The 18,940-nt window shown below is 40.8% G+C and overlaps 2 protein-coding genes and 1 long non-coding RNA gene across 4 annotated transcripts in view; 1 reads left to right on the forward strand and 2 right to left on the reverse strand.

Annotated features, from left to right (window-relative positions):
• LOC131782772 (uncharacterized) overlaps positions 1-18,940 on the forward strand; it is a 73,359-nt gene that overhangs the window by 17,580 nt on the left and 36,839 nt on the right. The window lies entirely within an intron of this gene.
• LOC131774781 (adhesion G protein-coupled receptor L4-like) lies at positions 96-8,566 on the reverse strand. The gene is made up of 18 exons (XM_066167322.1): positions 8,539-8,566; positions 6,572-7,737; positions 6,420-6,479; positions 6,054-6,252; positions 5,223-5,330; positions 4,903-4,990; positions 4,571-4,661; positions 4,455-4,504; positions 4,116-4,242; positions 3,934-4,037; positions 3,376-3,478; positions 3,120-3,270; positions 2,923-3,004; positions 2,701-2,767; positions 1,932-2,020; positions 1,657-1,777; positions 1,351-1,392; positions 96-1,249 (listed from the first exon to the last, which is right to left on the reverse strand). Exons 1-18 carry the CDS (start codon positions 8,564-8,566, stop codon positions 1,139-1,141), a joined length of 2,787 nt encoding a protein of 928 aa, XP_066023419.1. The 3' UTR covers positions 96-1,138.
• Positions 10,810-17,688, reverse strand: LOC136281293 (uncharacterized; the record flags this gene model as incomplete). The annotated part of the gene is made up of 5 exons (XM_066167691.1): positions 17,506-17,688; positions 15,748-15,783; positions 14,981-15,352; positions 13,286-13,684; positions 10,810-11,342 (listed from the first exon to the last, which is right to left on the reverse strand). Coding segments are annotated over exons 1-5 (1,413 nt in total), but the record flags the coding sequence as incomplete, so codon positions are not given.

An 18,940-nucleotide genomic window follows, 5' to 3' on the forward strand; every position in this document is an offset into this window, starting at 1 on the left:
GTTCTTTCTAAATTAGTTGTTTGTTTATTTATTGAAACATTTTCGTATTCATCTACATATTCATTAAGCAACAAATTTGAATGTCAGCCAGTAATACTATTAGTATTAGTTGTTACAGTACAATTTAACCGACAGAAAGAGCATTATTTATCAACAAACCTAACTACTTTATTAAACAACTTGTAATATTCCTATCAATGAGCGACTCTTAAAGGAAGTAGAGTAAATATCCTTAAATAAACTTAAAGAAGCCCACTACAAACTATATCTTAGCTCAGTATTGACACAATCTCACAGTTGTCTCCAAAGTTCACCTAAATTAACAATCTTCCACAGTAGCTCTCTTTCGGTACAGCGTTCTGAAAAATCAGTCACTCCCGACAACAATAAGTACTACTGCTACACGACTCAGTCGTTAAGTACAAAGTATTCCAGAAAATTCTAGAAGCTTACAACATAACTATATTGGTAGTGTTACATCATAACTACGAAACCTAGTAAAATGCTCTAGAAAGTTCCTTGGAATACATAGCCATTCTCGAAATTTCTAGAAACTTATATTTTCAGTTATTATCCATAGCTTATTGTTAATAGTAATAATAATGTTTGATGAAAAATTTGTTAACTCAATAAGTAAAACGCCGAATATGAAATAATCATGCAGCAAGCGCAGAGAGTTAGCGTGCAAGAATCAAAAAATAAATACACACAGCTTTTTTTTTTTTAAAGAAAAACGAGCCATGATTTCCTGGCATAAATTCCCGCCTTGTCTGTAACAGACTGTAACCTTATTCGAAGGACAGTCGTCAGCATACTGAGCCATTAGAAATTTAAATTGATAGATTGGTTTATATATGTCGTCGAATCTTGCCCGCATCTATCCGATTGCCGAGAGAATAACCTTATAATCATGAAGAAGTTAGGTTACGTTTACAACTAGTTGGGTGCTTAAACAAAGATGAACAGGATGACCTCTTTTAGCTGCAGATCGTAACTCAGACCGATCGCAACCGACTAATCGCTGTTAACTAAGTGTTTGTACCAAGAAATTGACTGTCTTTTCCGGTTGGCTATATCCACTTATTTAAGTTAAGTGCGATTTCGATTCAAATTTAGCAAAAGACTGCAATTCGACTGCTCATATATCCCCAACCTCACTTGGATTGACCCATGAGCTTTTCCTTGAACAGTTGTTCTTTATAGAAGATGGAAAAACGATATTCATTTTTCTTTTGAATCGCTCTTTGATCTGCAGATAGACAAGCAATATGAAATACGGTTCTTAGTACTAGTACTCGGATATCTATCGAAATACTAAAAGTTAATAATCAGTTTGATGTTTTTTCTTACCTGAGTGTTTCGCATACAGTATAGAGCGAAAATCAGGAAACCCTGCAGCATAAATATGATTTCAAGATCATTAATTTTTACAATATGCAAATAAATTAGTCAGATATCTATTAAGATTTCCAAGAAGGAAGGAAAATTGCATATCTTATAATGGAAAAAGAAGTCTGTCTTCTCTTGCATAGTTAACAGCTTTTTGTTTTCAAAATTCCAAAAAATATCATATGACCATTGTAACGGTGTCTCACTTGGTTAGAAAGTAACATAATAGATATTGAACGATTTTGAGAGATATCATCGAACACTGACCTGAGCAGAGTTAAGTATGGTGAAGATGTAAGCGAAAGCTTTATGTACAGGCGAGAGGAGACCAAATAGCCACGTGACACCCAGCAAGGGAATCATCACCACGCTTGCTTTGATGCCAATTCTAGGAATTAAGAAAAAATATTCCATAACTTTCGTTGACAATGGATTTTCATTGTTAGATATAGTAAGGCCTGACTGATTAATGAAAGAGGAATTTTGAGGAATATAGCCTCACAGGAGGCTATATTGTTTTAGTTTTATGTTGTAAATCCTACCTTATTTGCTGAAGATGGTTGTCTTCCCCTGTTGGCTGCAACAAATTGGTCATCTCCCTTAAGACTCGTATGAGTATCAAGATGTTGAGCTGAAGAATACAATAGAAATAAATTGATTATCTAGATATGGTTATCGAGTAGCCAAAGCAGGAGAGGATCCTTGACAGAGACGTTACTAGTTTGGTAACAAGCTTGGGATAAAAGAGTCATTGACAGGAAATAGAACTCTCAACCGGGGGACCTAGATTATGAGCTTCGATTATCTGACAATGAGCTAAAGAAATAGCGAACTAAAGTGTCTAAACTGAATGAACTATGTCAAGTGAATCCTAGCGTTAAATTATATCAATTTACTATCTTCTACTCTTCCTGTTCAATGTATTTTTTTTAGTTATTCTTGCGCGAAAAAAATCTTTATATATCAATGTGAAACAGTGAGAAACCATCAACAGGGGGGAAGGAATTTTTTTTACTATGTACTAAAAGTTGGATAATTTATGAAGCTATCCTATGCTTGTAAATACACTGTCTCAACAGGTTTTTCTCGCTGTTAAAGGCCATCAATAGGTTAAAATCGACAAGCATCCTTGCAAACAGCAGCTACGTCCAAAGTTTGTTGTGAGTAAATAGGAAAAGAAAAATGGTTAACATTGTGTGGGGTCATATCATAAATATTTAAATCGTTTTTTAAAGAGCAGAGAAAAAAATCTTTAGCAGCAAGTAGTCCTGCTAAACCAATCACAATCACCAACACGTATCATAAACTCACAATTTCAATGAAAGCTACAAAGGCGACGAATATCCAGATCAGGTTGTTAGTCGAGGAAAGCCAGCAACTAAACTCGAAGAAGTGAAACACAGGAAAGAAACACAAATTTTTAGCGAATGAAATGATGCCAATTTCAAAATATGTGCAAAAACAAAACAAACAATTAAATGCAACAAATTAAAAGGAGAAGAGTAAGAGGAAACCCTTGACTTTTTTTCTTACTATTTATCACTCGTGTAGCTTTGTAACCCTTCTTTCCCAGCAGCGATGCCAAGTGACATGGCCACCATGATCACTGGAAGACCTACCCATAGAGAAAGGAAGGAAATCGTAAAACTTCGCTGGATGACAACATCATATTTGGTGATCCGAAAGCATGGTTACAGTCACTAGTGTATGTTGTGAAATAATGGACTTACCCCATGAGATGACGTGATACATGTACATCTTGCTGTTGATGTTGTAAACTTTCACAACGAAAAGGTAGAGAAATATTCCCTCTATCAAAATCCAACAGAAAGCGGCCATCAAGAAATACTGCATCAGAGCTGCTATTGTAACACAGGCAGCCTATGGAAAGAAAGAGTTTTCGTATACTTATAACGCTCCTTTCGACAAGATATTTACGGTGCAACGGGGAAATTCGTTCCATGGATAGAAAAAAGGGTCACTAACTTTGTTTTCTGTGGCGTTTATTCCGGCGAGGAAGATGATCTGTCCAGCTCCAAGGGACATAGAAACACTCATTCGAATTTGAGAGAGAGGTTGACCAACATCTCTGATGAAATAGTAAAAAAAAAATAGTAATATTAGTAAAAATAAAAATAGTGAATTAGAGAAAAGCAACAACAACAATAACAACAACACACTAAAGACACTAAGCACAAGAAAGAAGAGAATTGAATTAATTATAATGTACAGTAAAATATGGCCAAAGAAATCAAGTAAAATTCTGACAGCAAATGAAAGAAAAAAACTCAGTAAATAGCTCCAGAAAGTACAAAAAAAGAAAGTATCACAGGGGAAATGACTAAACCCTAAGCAATTCATAAACAATGAAACTATGAGTTGTTCAAGCGTTCTTTATGGGGCATGGAATGTAATTTGAATTTTTGAGTTACCCGACATGCGTGTTTTTATTGGCATGGAGATTTGCATTGAGATCTCTTTTCTCTCTAGGATAGTTGAGGGAAGTCAAGAATCACCTTACTGATATTCAGATACATTACTTACGTGAGGCAAGAATAAAGTATTAATGTTAAAAGGATCCCGACGATGGAAAGGCTTAGTCCGACGTGGGTGATAATTTTCAGAGCTGTTTCGTCCTCTTCGGCGAGCTGTGTCAAAAAGAAAAAATTTAAATAAGAACATTGAGTTAGTTAAATGTTAGTTAAATTATTTTGGCTTTTGATTACCTTTGTGTTACCGTCGTAGTTCATTAAGACGGCAAAATGCGTCAAATGATTGCAGCTGCAAACTGTTTCTTCTGAGTTGCTTTTTAATGAAACTACATGGCATCCTTCCTCTGAAAAGCCTTCTGACCTATAAAAAAAGTAAAGTTAACAAAGCGCACAAAATTAAACACTGTTTGGGGAAGAGGTGATGTTCGGTAATTTTACGTTATAGTTGTAGTGTCTTAGTTGGGAGAACATTTTAGTCGGACTTTACGAAAAAAGACAACATCTTAGCTACCAGGAAATTGTTAACCTGAACAATGAATAAATACTATACAATAATATATTGCAGTTTTTTACCTTGTGTTAAAGTCACTCCAAAACATACAGCGCTTCTCTGCTGTCGAAACCTGAAAATAGATTTTATCATGTCAAAATAAATCAAAACAATGCATAACAACTTATTTTAATTTTACCTTCAGATTTTCGAACTTTAGGATGACATTTACTCGCAACTTGTTTGGCTTGGGGTCCATAGCTATGGCCATTATCTTGGAGTTGATATAACTATGAAGGAAATTTATTTAAAAATAAATCAGAACCAAAGAAGTAACATCGTGTACCTTTGACATATTGAAGCGAATTTTTCATGAAGGTGGAATGGTCTGAGACAGGCAGGGAAACTTCCAACCCCAGTGAAGGTTTTGGAAAGTGTCTAAGTTCAGGTTAGTTGAACGTAGATCTTATGTGTTTCCGTGTTACGTATTTCCATGGAAAGCAACATACAATAATAGAAAAAAAGCATCACCTTTTGTTGTCTGTTTCACTCCTGATAGCTTGATCTGTCAGAAGTAGGTCATGCAGATCCTTGTACACGAACGCAACTACCAATGATCCTTAACCCCCCAAAAACAACAAAAAAGGAATCAAGCAGCAAAAAGTACGCAATATTCAAATTTTCTTTAGGCTCTGAGGATGTGACATCAGAAGGAAGGCGGATGATGAAAGAAAATAGACTATGTAAACTAAGGAAGCTCATTCTTAAGGTTTTATCTCGATATATAAAATTTCACTAGAGAAATTAAGGGAACTAAAAGCTGTATAGGTAACACCTTATTTAATACGAACCATTTTCCTCAAAGTTTGAAGAGGCAATATTGATTCTCGTATGCCATTGTTGTACCTCAAAGCTGAAGTCACTCGCGTTCAAGTGATAGGCTTTTTGAATTACCAAAACTGTCGGAAAAACAATGCTTATAGACAACATACGTTTTGCGGTGTACTTTATAATCATATTGGATGGAAGTGTATTGTTTGTATTGTATTTACCCTTTCATGACTCTCCAACGAATACAACCGATTTAAAAACGCTTTTTTAAAGGAAAACTGAATAAAAATGTGAGTAGTTCTACACGGACTAAAATTGTGAAAAATCATTTCTGAAATGTCGTTCCCCGTTTCAGCAGAGAAAGTTAGCGTTCATTAGTTTTTTTTTTTGAGTTTTTACGAGTGCGCTTAAAAAGCAGGGATTTATATACATCGCAGACGATATGCCAATTTTGAGCTCAGTGCATAGTATGAAGTAAAGGGAAATATTTGCAAGATTTAATTATTCCAGTAGTAATTTCTGCTCGCAAATATACTTTATTATTAAGGAGAAATTGCAAAAAACAGAGCGAGAAGAAGGGTTTTAAAATTTTGAAGGATTCTTTTTTTTCTCTTCTTGATTGTTCAAGAATACCTCTAATTTTCCTCTCCACTGCAAAAAATTAAAGCGTCAAAGAAATTTAAAAAAACAAATGAATCGATGACATACAAAAACATTTCTAAAAGTTTAGGTTTACAGTGAGTTCTTACATCGTCTAGGAACTAACACAACTCAGTCCGTTGGTCAGCAAGTCAGTAAGTAACAGAGGAATACACTTTAAAACTAAACAGAATTGTAGGCCGTAACCTCACCTATTTTTGGGAAAACCAACCTCTCGAAAGGTCTCATTCCGCTCAGGTGTTGCTTGCTATAATTAAGGGCAAATTTCTCGAAGGCTTTTGCCACTTTAAAGATGGATATTCTTAGCGTTTTAACCTCTTCCATGCCAGCCTTGTCTTTTGTGACGTTCTTGATTTTTATGATGAAATCTTCAAACACAGTTACAGCCTCCTACAATTACATAAAATATTTCCAGATCTTAATTAGCCAGTCTCGTATAGACAATTCGTACTAAGAATGTAGATAGAGCCTAGCCTGAGGCCCCAAATGATGTTTAGGGTTTCAATTGCTAGAAAACTCTTTTAGGAACCTGAATTTTTATTATGAAAATTGTATACCTCTATGGAACTCCTTCTGGTAATGATTATTTCGCCAAATTTTAAAACATACCCATTTGCCTGGAATAAATAAATAAAAAAAGTGTCCGTCAAATTTATAAACCGTGCAGGTCCTGAAAAGAAACATGCAGAGACATATTTGGAACACATACCAGCGTCTTAAGTGCCCTTAACAACGGCCACGGCGAAGACGACAATGGCGTTGGCGACGTGGATGGCGACGGCGAATGCAATGGCAATGACGAGAGCGAGGACAAGGCTGAGGGCAATGGCGATGGCAATGTCAATGTCGATGGCGATGGCGATGGCGATGGCGATGGCGATGGCGATGGCGATGGCGACGGCGACGGCGACGGCGACGGCGACGGCGACGGCGACGGCGACGGCGACGGCGACGGCGACGGCGACGGCGACGGCGATGGCAATGGTGATGGAGCTGGCGAGGGCGAGGGCGAGGGCGAGGGCGAGGGCGAGGGCGAGGGCGAGGGCGAGGGCGAGGGCGAGGGCGAGGGCGAGGGCGAGGGCGAGGGCGAGGGCGAGGGCGAGGGCGAGGGCGAGGGCGAGGGCGAGGGCGAGGGCGAGGGCGAGGGCGAGGGCGAGGGCAGTGTGGATGGCAATGTCGGTGGCGATGGCAAAGGCGATGGCGATGGCGATGGCGAGAGCGAGGGCGATGGCGAGAACGAGAGCGATGGCGATGGTGAGGGCGATGGTGATGACAATGGTGATGGTGATGGCGATAGCGACGTGGATGGCGACAACGAATACAATTGCAATGGAGAGAGCCAGAACGAGAACGAGAACGAGGCAGAGGGCAATGGCGATGGCGGTGGCCATGGCGTTGGCGAGGGCGATGGCGAGAACGAGAGCGATGGTGATGGTGAGGGCGATGGTGATGACAATGGTGATGGCGATAGCGACGTGGATGGCGACAACAAATACAATTGCAATGGAGAGAGCCAGAACGAGAACGAGAACGAGGCAGAGGGCAATGGCGATGGTGGTGGCCATGGCGTTGGCGAGGGCGATGGCAATGGTGATGGCGAGGGCGATGGCGATGGCGATGGCGATGGCGATGGCGATGGCGATGGCGATGGCGATGGCGATGGCGATGGCGATGGCGATGGCGATGGCGATGGCGATGGCGATGGCGATGGCGATGGCGATGGCGATGGCGACGGCGACGGCGATGGCGACGGCGATGGCGACGGCGACGGCGACGGCGACGGCGACGGCGACGGCGACGGCGACGGCGACGGCGACGGCGACGGCGACGGCGACGGCGACGGCGACGGCGATGGCGATGGCAATGGTGATGGAGCTGGCGAGGGCGAGGGCGAGGGCGAGGGCGAGGGCGAGGGCGAGGGCGAGGGCGAGGGCGAGGGCGAGGGCGAGGGCGAGGGCGAGGGCGAGGGCGAGGGCGAGGGCGAGGGCGAGGGCGAGGGCGAGGGCGAGGGCGAGGGCGAGGGCGAGGGCGAGGGCGAGGGCGAGGGCGAGGGCGAGGGCGAGGGCGAGGGCGAGGGCGAGGGCGAGGGCGAGGGCGAGGGCGAGGGCGAGGGCGAGGGCGAGGGCGAGGGCGAGGGCGAGGGCAGTGTGGATGGCAATGTCGGTGGCGATGGCGAAGGCGATGGCGATGGCGATGGCGAGAGCGAGGGCGATGGCGATGGCGATGGCGATGGCGATGGCGATGGCGATGGCGATGGCGATGGCGATGGCGATGGCGATGGCGATGGCGATGGCGATGGCGATGGCGATGGCGATGGCGATGGCGATGGCGATGGCGATGGCGATGGCCATGGCGACGGCGACGGCGATGGCGACGGCGATGGCGATGGCGACGGCGACGGCGATGGCGACGGCGACGGCGATGGCGACGGCGACGGCGACGGCGACGGCGACGGCGACGGCGACGGCGATGGCAATGGTGATGGAGCTGGCGAGGGCGAGGGCGAGGGCGAGGGCGAGGGCGAGGGCGAGGGCGAGGGCGAGGGCGAGGGCAGTGTGGATGGCAATGTCGGTGGCGATGGCGAAGGCGATGAAGAAGAAGAAGAAAGACTTTATTTATTGAGGATAGCACGTGATAGTGCACAAACACTAATAAACTTGTGGTCCTCCTAATTACAATAAATATATAAATACAATAGAATCATTAATAGAATGAAATATAAATAGAAAATTAGCTAAAACAAGTAAGAATATATAAAACTACTATCAATAAAATTTACGGATTAAAATGAGCTAAGCATGATTGGTCCTTATAGTAATATTTAAATACGTTGTCTTTAAAGGCCTTAAGTGTATTAGACTTTTTTAATTCAGGCTTTAACTGATTCCATAATTTTATGGCAGAAACTAGAAAAGTTTTCCCTCCTTCTCTAGCCCTTTTAAACTTAGGTAATAAAAAGTTGTATTTACAAAATCTAGTGTTGCGTGAATGTACTGAACTTAATAATCTTAAGCTATCATTAAGATAATTAGGTACACAATAATTAATCCTTTTAAATAGTATTGAACATTTAGCCATCTTAGTAGAGCCATAAAATGGTATCCACTTTAAACGATTGAATAGCATAACTGATGAACTACGTGGTTCAGCATCTAATAAAACCCTAGCAGCTCTCTTTTGTAGCCTAAGTATTCTTAAAAGAGATTCATTAGAGCAAAGTGACTGCCATGCAACATTGGCATAATCAAATAATGGCTTAATTAAACTATTATAAAATAAAAGTCTTTGGTTAAATGGTAAACAAAGTTTGATCTTATTCAAAATTCCAATTCTTTGTGAAATTTTTTTACACAGTCTGTCAACATAAGTGTTCATTGATAAATCGTGGTCAATGTCTATACCAAGAAGTTTAGCTGAGGGTACTTGTTCCAATGATACACCATTCATAGTTTTAAGAGATAAATTATAACCATCTGGTAGTTTCTTCCCAAGGCGTTTGCCTGTGACCAGTAGTGTTTTAGTCTTTTTTTCATTGAGAGGAAGTTTATTGGTGTGCGTCCAGCATTCAATTTCCTTCAAAGAAGCAGCTAGTGAATCTTGTAGAGAATCAACCGCTGAGATATCTGCCGATAATGTCAGTGTGGTGTCATCAGCATAGAGATCCAGGTCAGCACCATTAACATGTAGAGGCAAATCATTGATATAAATGACAAAAAGTAAAGGGCCAAGGATACTACCCTGTGGAACACCATGCCTCACAAGAGTAGAGTCAGATGTCACATTATCAATAGCAATAAATTGATGTCTATCAGTCAAGTATGAACTGAACCATTTACTTGCAACTGGAGTTAAACCATAGGCATTCAGCTTTTGCAAAAGAATTTCACGGTCAACCATATCAAAAGCTTTCCTGTAATCAACTAAAAGAAGACCGCTGACTTGATCATTGTCTAGATTAAATAACAAATTGTCTATGACTCGTATAAGAGCAGTGTCTGTTCCATGGTGTTTCCGAAAACCTGACTGTAAAGGGTACAATAGATTGTTTTCACATAAGTAATTATAGAGATGATCGTGTATATGACGTTCCAGAATCTTTGACAAAACAGGTAATATCGAAATGGGTCGATAATTGTCAGGATCCTCACGGTCCCCATATTTAAACAACGGAATGACTTTCGCTATCTTCCAACAATCAGGGAATACACCAGAATTAATTGAAATATTCAAGATTTGAGTAATTGAATAAGCAATAGCTGTAGCAATAGCAATAGATGGCGATGGCGATGGCGAGAGCGAGGGCGATGGCGATGGCGAGAACGAGAGCGATGGCGATGGTGAGGGCGATGGTGATGACAATGGTGATGGTGATGGCGATAGCGACGTGGATGGCGACAACGAATACAATTGCAATGGAGAGAGCCAGAACGAGAACGAGAACGAGGCAGAGGGCAATGGCGATGGCGGTGGCCATGGCGTTGGCGAGGGCGATGGCGAGAACGAGAGCGATGGCGATGGTGAGGGCGATGGTGATGACAATGGTGATGGCGATAGCGACGTGGATGGCGACAACGAATACAATTGCAATGGAGAGAGCCAGAACGAGAACGAGAACGAGGCAGAGGGCAATGGCGATGGTGGTGGCCATGGCGTTGGCGAGGGCGATGGCAATGGTGATGGCGAGGGCGATGGCGATGGCGATGGCGATGGCGATGGCGATGGCGATGGCGATGGCGATGGCGATGGCGATGGCCATGGCGATGGCGATGGCGATGGCGATGGCGATGGCGATGGCGATGGCGATGGCGATGGCGATGGCGATGGCGATGGCGATGGCGATGGCGATGGCGATGGCGATGGCGATGGCGATGGCGATGGCGATGGCGATGGCGATGGCGATGGCGATGGCGATGGCGATGGCGATGGCGATGGCGATGGCGATGGCGATGGCGATGGCGATGGCGATGGCGATGGCGATGGCGATGGCGATGGCGATGGCGATGGCGATGGCGATGGCGATGGCGATGGCGATGGCGATGGCGATGGCGATGGCGATGGCGATGGCGATGGCGATGGCGATGGCGATGGCGATGGCGATGGCGATGGCGATGGCGATGGCGATGGCGATGGCGATGGCGATGGCGATGGCGATGGCGATGGCGATGGCGATGGCGATGGCGATGGCGATGGCGATGGCGATGGCGATGGCGATGGCGAGGGCGAGGGCGATGGCGATGGCGAGGGTGATGGCGAGGGCGATGGCGAGGGCGATGGCGAGGGCGATGGCGAGAGTGATTGCGATGGCGAGGGGGATGGCGAGTGTGATGGTGATAGCGATGGCGTTGGCGAGGGCGATGGCATGAGCGATGGTGACAGCGATTGCAATGGCGTAGGTGATGGTAACGGCAATAGCGATGGCGACAGTGATGGTGAGGGCGACGGTGACGACGATGGTAAGGGTGATGTAGATATTGATGAATCTTTAAAGAAAAATAAAGCTTAAGACCATATCATGAGACAAAATTGCCTTAATTTTACACTGTGAGAGCAAAAATGCAGGCAGAAAGCATACCATCAAAATGGCTGCTCAGAACGATGAAATCTCTCAAATGCACTCGATGTTTTGTTGGTTAAACAGAGCACTTTTCTTGTTTCCTTTGTATTATTCAAGTCGTTCGCACACGTCTTCTGTGATTGATGTTCCGATAAAGTTTGGGGATTTTTTTGGAAACTAGACGCCAAATGAGTAGAGAATGAAATATCTTCTGAAGAGTTTTCCCTAGTAGCTGAAAGACAATATTTTAACAGCTTGTTCTGTATTCTGTTGTTTGAATTGTATTCCACCGATCAAATTCCATTATGCCTCATTAGACCTTTCTCCATCACGAGTTATTTCCTCGTAAAAAACTTGCATTTTATCACTTATTCGAACCGCATTATCCAATACCAAAAAATTCACAAGGAACTGAATGCTACTGATAGTGAATTATGTACGTAATTCTCCCGCGTTATGGCTTTTCGTGAGAATAAAAGTCGCTTTTAGCTACTTTGGGCTTAATCTCATCGCATTTTAATTCAGGTGGCAAAGTCCAGATAGGCATCAACGAACCAAGGAGCCGTCTTTAAAATACTTTCCTCATCTCTTATTCAATATATCTTCACTTATTCGAGATCGCAATCTATCTTTGGTTAGGGTCTATTGGAAATACTACAGAGTTTCGTTTCGCTTTTGGTGGTAAAACGAGGATTTTTTTTGAGGTAACTAACTGTAGACGAATAATGTTGATCTTCTTGCTGTCTTAGGAACAGCAGTAAACGTTGTCTCTTTCTCGACGGTTATTTGTGTGACGAGACCAAACAACAACGATAAGCGTGGCACCGATGCATTTTATTTTTCCTTAGAGGGTTTTTAGACAATAGAGACAATAGACCACAAATAGTTTAAGTTCAGATAATTTAGGTTTTGTTTTCTATCTTTTTAGGTGAAGTAATGCGATATTTTCGCTACTTTAAAAGTTATGCTTTTTTCCGTTTTAAAACTGAAAGCGTTAGGAACACCAAGTGTCCCATCTCAACCCTCCTAACCAAAATAATAGTTCTTGCATGCTTCGCATGTCTATGTTTATCTTTTCGGTGAGCAGAATATCAATTAAACTCCAACTCAGTTTTGACTATTTTTAAAACAAAAGAATGTATCTACGCCCCGTGGTAACATAATTATGAGAACTGAGGCAACCCTTACTAACCTCGGTGCAGAATAGTGGTTGCTAGGTCGATCGAAGTGCTCGCAATATTCGAATTAGATGCAGGATGGTCAGTTTATTATGTTCACCGCACATTTTGCGCTGCATTGAAATTAGCCCCTACAACTTTACAGTTCAAACGATTGGATATTAAAATAGTATGCAATAAACGTAAAAGTGATTCCCCATTGCGAAGAACAAATAAGTCTGCAAGTCTTCTGTATTTGTTTTATAAAACGATAATCGGCATGTATCTTAACTGACATGAGTCACTAGCACACAAAAGATATCGCACTTCACATTATCACGCGTTATCAACTAGCAAAGCAATTGGACTGATGATTCTTTGCAATTGGAATTCACTATCAGTTTCGTAACTGCTGTTACTCGTAATAGTGATAGTCACAGAACCGTCTGTAACTTTCCTCCGCTCACAATGTTAAAAGTTAGACATCTATATCGTTAAAACGTTCATTGAGATTGTTTAAAACATATTTTCATTTAAGTAAAGGTAAGTGTAAACTTGATCCTGACTTTCAGAGTATATATATATATTCTGTCGTGAGTATCACAAATGTTAGGAAAGAATGTTTTTTGTTACGCCTCAGCGCCTCTAGAGCCTTTTAGTTTACTCAAAAGAACATTCAAGAAAAAAAAGAAACAACGACAAGTTAACTCACCATTGGAAATCTCACAAATATAAGCATGCTGGTTTGTCCAAATTTCCCTATTAACACTACCAAACACGCCCCGTTCGTCATTACTGAACCGCTTGTACATGAAACCAACGTCGTGTTCACTACTTGGCTCCCCTCGTATCAATTTGGAAGCATTCAGCGGTCTCCCACTCACCCAGGTCCAATTACCGTCCTCTTTCATTAAACCAATACTCCATTTATTTTTACAGCTGGAAGTATTCCGCCTTTGAATCTCGTTATTGATGAAATTCCATTCTTCTTCGGTTTCAATGGAAACTAGGTCCCCTCCTTGACTCTGGCAGATATCTCTGTTCAGGTGCCAGTACCATCCATCCACCGAAATTATGTACCGAGAGTTTTTAAAAGTTATATTTGGGCATTCTACAACATGATAAAGATGAAGACAAAGATACTAATTATCACGATGACGATAAACAAAATGATAATTATAATAATGATGATAACATAATAATATTATGATCACAATCACAATAAAGGAGAAAAATGAATGAGATAAAAAACGTGACTTATTCTTTCATTGATTCCTTTTTTCTAACATTATGTTTTTTTAGTGTAAATTAATACAATACATCTTTCTTCGCTCCGGCATCTGCAATCTCTGACCTGCTTTTCTGAATTGGTTAACTTCACATCAGCTAAGATTATCTATGAATTCATGTAATTTTGGTAGTTGAGTTTTTGTATAATAAATTAGTTCCTCGCTGAGCTGAGCGCCGTTGCTGTTGTTGTTGATGTCGTTTTAAGGCGTGGATGCGCTTTTGTCTTACGTAATCTCTAATTGACAGGTGTCAGATTGTCACAGATGCTTGTTAAAATAAAATGTTTCAAAAGTTCTATGGAAGCCTTTTAAATCATCTTGTTCCCTACACTAAAAATATTTCGGTCAAGCTCTCTTCAATTTGCATTACCTCAGTCTGTTTCAACTACCATTCACTCACTCAAAATTTGTTCAGTTCATGGAGGATCTTGCCTTAATTATAACCCTAAATCATTAGGGTTGTTTTTAAAAACATTTCGTTGAGTTTAAGAGAAAAAAAAACTGTTATTCACCAGCCTAGGTCGGTCCGTATTGGGAAAAGCTGTGCACTCTGTCCTAAGTGCCGGTTCTCAAGACCCTGGGCACGGTATTACCCAATACGGACCTCTCGGCTGTGAATAACATTTATCACTGACTCGTAAAAGAAACACACACAGACACACCCACGCACGCACACACAAAAAATAAAAATTCTTCGATATGTTATGCTCAAAACAGCATGCATACACTCACCGACCTCAGTGAACACTTCTAATTTGTGGCACGGAAAAATTCCGTTGGCTAGATTATTTCAACCGTAGCACGCTCGACAAAAGTTGAGAAATGTACAATTTCGGTCGCTCTTTTTCTTGCTGCAGGCGATGCAAAAAAGGACAGTTCTAGAGTGATCAAATTGCTTCTTGAAACATGTGTCCCGGAAATTTTTATGGGTATTATGTTCAAACACTATTAGGCGCATGAAAGTTCATTTATCGCTTACACGTACAAGTTAGGTGAGCTGAGCATATTCTGTGAACAATATTTTTACTTTTAAGAATCAAGAGAAATTTTCACGACACAAGTGCAAGACTCTAATATTTCAGCACATAATATACTTTATGGTTGGAATGTGATCTTACCTACGGGCATCTCGCAAATGCAGGCATTTTCATCATTCCAAGAGATACCCCTAAAGAGGCTTCCATTCTCGGATATTTCCGCGCAATTGTCGTTACCCTCGGGCTCAGAATCACGCCATTTCGAAATATTCAGATTTTGTCCACTCTCCCAAGTCCAATTCCCGTCTCTCTTCCTTAAACCAATATGCCATGCACTAGTATTCCCAGTACCACGCTTTTTAATCTCATTACTGATAAACTTCCATTCTTCTTCAGTTTCGATGGAGACTAAGTAACCTCCCTGGTACCAGCAGACATACCAGTTGAAATTCCATCTTGCTGCACTTTTCGAAAATACGTAAGAGGAGTTTTTGAAACAGGTTGCTTGGCACTCTATGAGAAAAAATAAAGGAATGAATAAATAAACGAAAAAATGTATACTGATGATAACAATTGTGATAATGATAATGATAATGATTGAGACGAGAAAGTATTTTTTTGACACTATTAATTTTAATAACAAACAATGGGCATCAAAACCCTCTACATCACTGAAGCGAAAGATTTTAAAACTGGAAATAAGGGAGATCAGGGTAATAGCACCGTTATTCTACGACTTTTTTGTTTTGTTTTTCAACTTACGTTTTGAGTCACAATCCAATGTAATCCCAACAGGAAGTCTGTAAGTCTATGGCTAATTATTATGATAATCAATCAGATATTTTTTTTTTCATCTTCAGTTCATTTTAAGGTGCATAGATGTTAAAATCGGAATTACACTTCCTCACCTGTTCCTGGCAAATCCATCAACAAATGAAAGATGACTGTATAAGAGAAAACGAGCAAAAAAATTGATCATTATCTCAAGAATAACATTTGAAACAATGAAAGAGTTTATTAGATCCCGAGTTAGACTATTGCTAATGGAGATTATTTGCTACATACCCTTTGGCATCTACCCATGACTTTTATTACCTTCCCTAGGGTTCAGACGGATAAATTTTAAAAAATGCAGCATCTCCACAATTTACCAACCAGCTGAACAAAACTTTTCACATGTAGAAAACATTTTTAAGGATACGGTAGACCTTCGCGAATGTCCTTCGAAAAACTTTTTTACACGGGCTATTCGGAGTGCAACCAAACTATATAACATTGAAAAGGTGCGCTATTCAAAAAAAAATGTCTCGTTTTAGCTCGCAACAATTCGAAACGGACGATGCTTTATTAAGCGAATTAATCAGGTATCGATTCTGACCGCTCAAATAAAAATTCTGCTCAATTTCAATGTTGAGGGGTTGGTCTCCAAAATTTAGTGAGGATTTTCCATATTCTTGGGAGTTACTAAACTATGGATCAGCAGACCACGGAACCTCCACCATAGATTTTTTTATAAAAGAAGAGCAATGAGATAAATAGAAAGTTTGCTTTCGGGTACAAAGGAGAATAATTTAAAAGAGAAGTATGTTTTAATTGTCCATGACGTCCAACTTGGCGAGCATTCGGCAATCATCTACTCCGAGTGTTAATGACTGAACAACAATTTGAAAGCTCTAACAGTTTGGGTATCTGAATAGTGCCTCATCCGAAAGCTCTCAGAAAAGCTTTAGGTTGGAATTCATTGAACATGACCCTGGAATGAGGAACACCATCGTATCATTTCGGGGTGATCCATTAAACATGACTAATAATTTATTTATTATTTGAACTATACTTAAATTAAAAAAGAATCTCCATGTGGCTGTAAGGAGTTCAATTGCTGAATTTTAATTCGTAAAAATAATCAATTTCAAGGGTTGTTTGAATTATTTGACTGTGAGTGCACGCCACTTTAACCCCTCAGCTCATTCAGAAAAGCAGCTATCGAAATTCATGGATATTACTGGTGTTTTAATTTGCGATAAGAAAGGAAAAAGTAAACCAATTGAACAATTTTTTTTCCAAACACCGGATCGAATGTTAAACTTTGCATCTAACGCCAGTTTAAGTGGACCCTGATGATTAAGTTCGATCTCTTGTCTAAGCACGTTTTTCCCTTTTCACATCTTGTCATAGTGGTATAAAACGATAGCAACTAAGTTATCGTGTTCCTGTTACCCTAAATATGGCTGCCAAAGCTGTTGTGCAGACAACTATGACGCAAACAACATGACCACAGCATGAATGTCTCGCCTGTGCTTTTTGATCTTAAATTGCTTTGCACTATATGAAATCTAAAAGGCTTCAGGAATCCAATTTGTAAGAGATCCTTCTCCGATTACGAACTAAGAGTTTAATGCAGACACCTTTAGAATCTGTTTTTTTTTGTTTTAATCAACAGTGCCAATATCCGCCAACTGACATTTTCTTTCGGCCAAACTTCACAGGACGTTCAAAAATCGATATAAATGTTTTGCAAAAGGAAAATCAAGATATAATTAGGTGGCTACTATACTAGCGCACAACTTTTAAAAAAGGTTTTGCTCTCTTTGTGGGATTCAGTTGTACTCATCGCGCAATTTTATAGCTACCGCACAACAAACAGGAATAACTAGCGTCGTACTTACCCACCACACAACATGTTAATAGAGTTTTGAAAATTTTTCCGGATTCAGTTCCATTCATCATCCACTTCATCATGGCCAAGATATGCAAAGGTTGCTGTTAAAAGGTATCGTTACACTAATATTTGATTCTCCCAGCTTGAGAGTTGCGGATATACGGCATCTTATAAAACCCTTTTGCACGAGACAGAGTTTAATGCAAATTATGATCTCTGATAGCTTGTTCCCGACGTTTGTCTCCATTTTTTTTCCCGTCAAAGAGGCAACAATAGATAAAAGGCAGCTTGCACCAGATGTGAAGCATTGTTTTTCTTAATATAATCGGAAAACTTCACGGAATTAAAATACTCTTTATAATTCCAATTTTATAAAGAAGCAGCTCAAAAATAATTGATGTTAAGAATGATTATTTCTTTATCAGCTCCGCTAAATGAAAGTTTTCTTAAATCAACTTCTGTTTTATCAAACGGCAGCTAAAGCTAGCACGCCATCTGTTCGTATGCATAAACGGAATTGATTATTGTTTATGCTGTCGTTTCAGTTGGTGGGTGGTGGTAATTATTTCGCTGGCCTTCAACTTTGGTGGATTAATTCACTCATGTGTTAATAACATGTATTAATATTTTTACAGCACGGCAAACTCCGAGTCAAAGGATTCCTTCTCGATTTTCTTAGACCGTGAACTCGATGTGAGTTTACGTAAAGTTGATCGTTAATTGATCAAAAAACCAACGGAGGCCAACGGCCATAGTTTAGCGTTCAGCCTACAAAACAACTCTCCCATGCAAAAGCGTCATGCAGACCATTACTTTTGTGTCCAGATGTTTGAATTCCAACATTTTAGAAGGAGCGGTGGGGTCAAAATTTGAAGTAGCCTTAGCTGCAATAAAGTTAGCCAATCGAAGCTTGAAACGTTTTGAGATATCACTTCTTCCGCCTAAATCGCACGCTTCTTCATCCATGCTGATTTATAAAGAGGTGCAATGTAGTTTAGGTTGTTGTAAACCGAGTTAGACACATCTACATGTTCAACTCCTTCTTTCGCTGGTTGAAATTCCTCTTCAATGCTAGCCTCTCCGTTGTAGTGATATTTGAAAGCCAGGCCCTCGGAAATTTTCCGCATTTCTATCGCTGAGCTTTTTCCCGTTAAATTGTCTACTCTGTGTAAAAGTTCTTTAATCGCTGTTTAATGAAGTTTGCGCAGGAGAATATAATCTCTTGGTTAATGCTATTTACGGCTAGCGTCGCCCCAATTGAATTCCAGACTATTCGATGTATTTTCGATTCAAAATGCTACTTCTTATCTTAGGGATGCGAAAAAAAAGAAAAAAGAATAAAACTGGCAAATATAACTGATCAAAAACGATCCAATCATGCGGGTTTTTCTGTCCTTTTAATTAGCTGTTTATTTATTCAACCATTTACGTATTCATCTACT

The sequence above is a fragment of the Pocillopora verrucosa genome, chromosome 5, assembly GCF_036669915.1.
Source record: "Pocillopora verrucosa isolate sample1 chromosome 5, ASM3666991v2, whole genome shotgun sequence".
In the NCBI taxonomy this organism is placed as follows: domain Eukaryota; kingdom Metazoa; phylum Cnidaria; class Anthozoa; order Scleractinia; family Pocilloporidae; genus Pocillopora; species Pocillopora verrucosa.

What these genes read in the sequence shown, in the direction of transcription:
- LOC131774781 (XM_066167322.1), bottom strand. Translation starts at nt 8,566, where the DNA reads ATGATTCTATTGTATTTATATATTTATT. An exon ending in GTTGGTTTTCCCAAAAATAG is followed by an intron (nt 5,331 to 6,053) that starts GTGAGGTTACGG and finishes TTTTTCCGACAG; the next exon opens with TTTTGGTAATTCAAAAAGCC. An exon ending in ACTGTATGCGAAACACTCAG is followed by an intron (nt 1,250 to 1,350) that starts GTAAGAAAAAAC and finishes GTCTATCTGCAG; the next exon opens with ATCAAAGAGCGATTCAAAAG.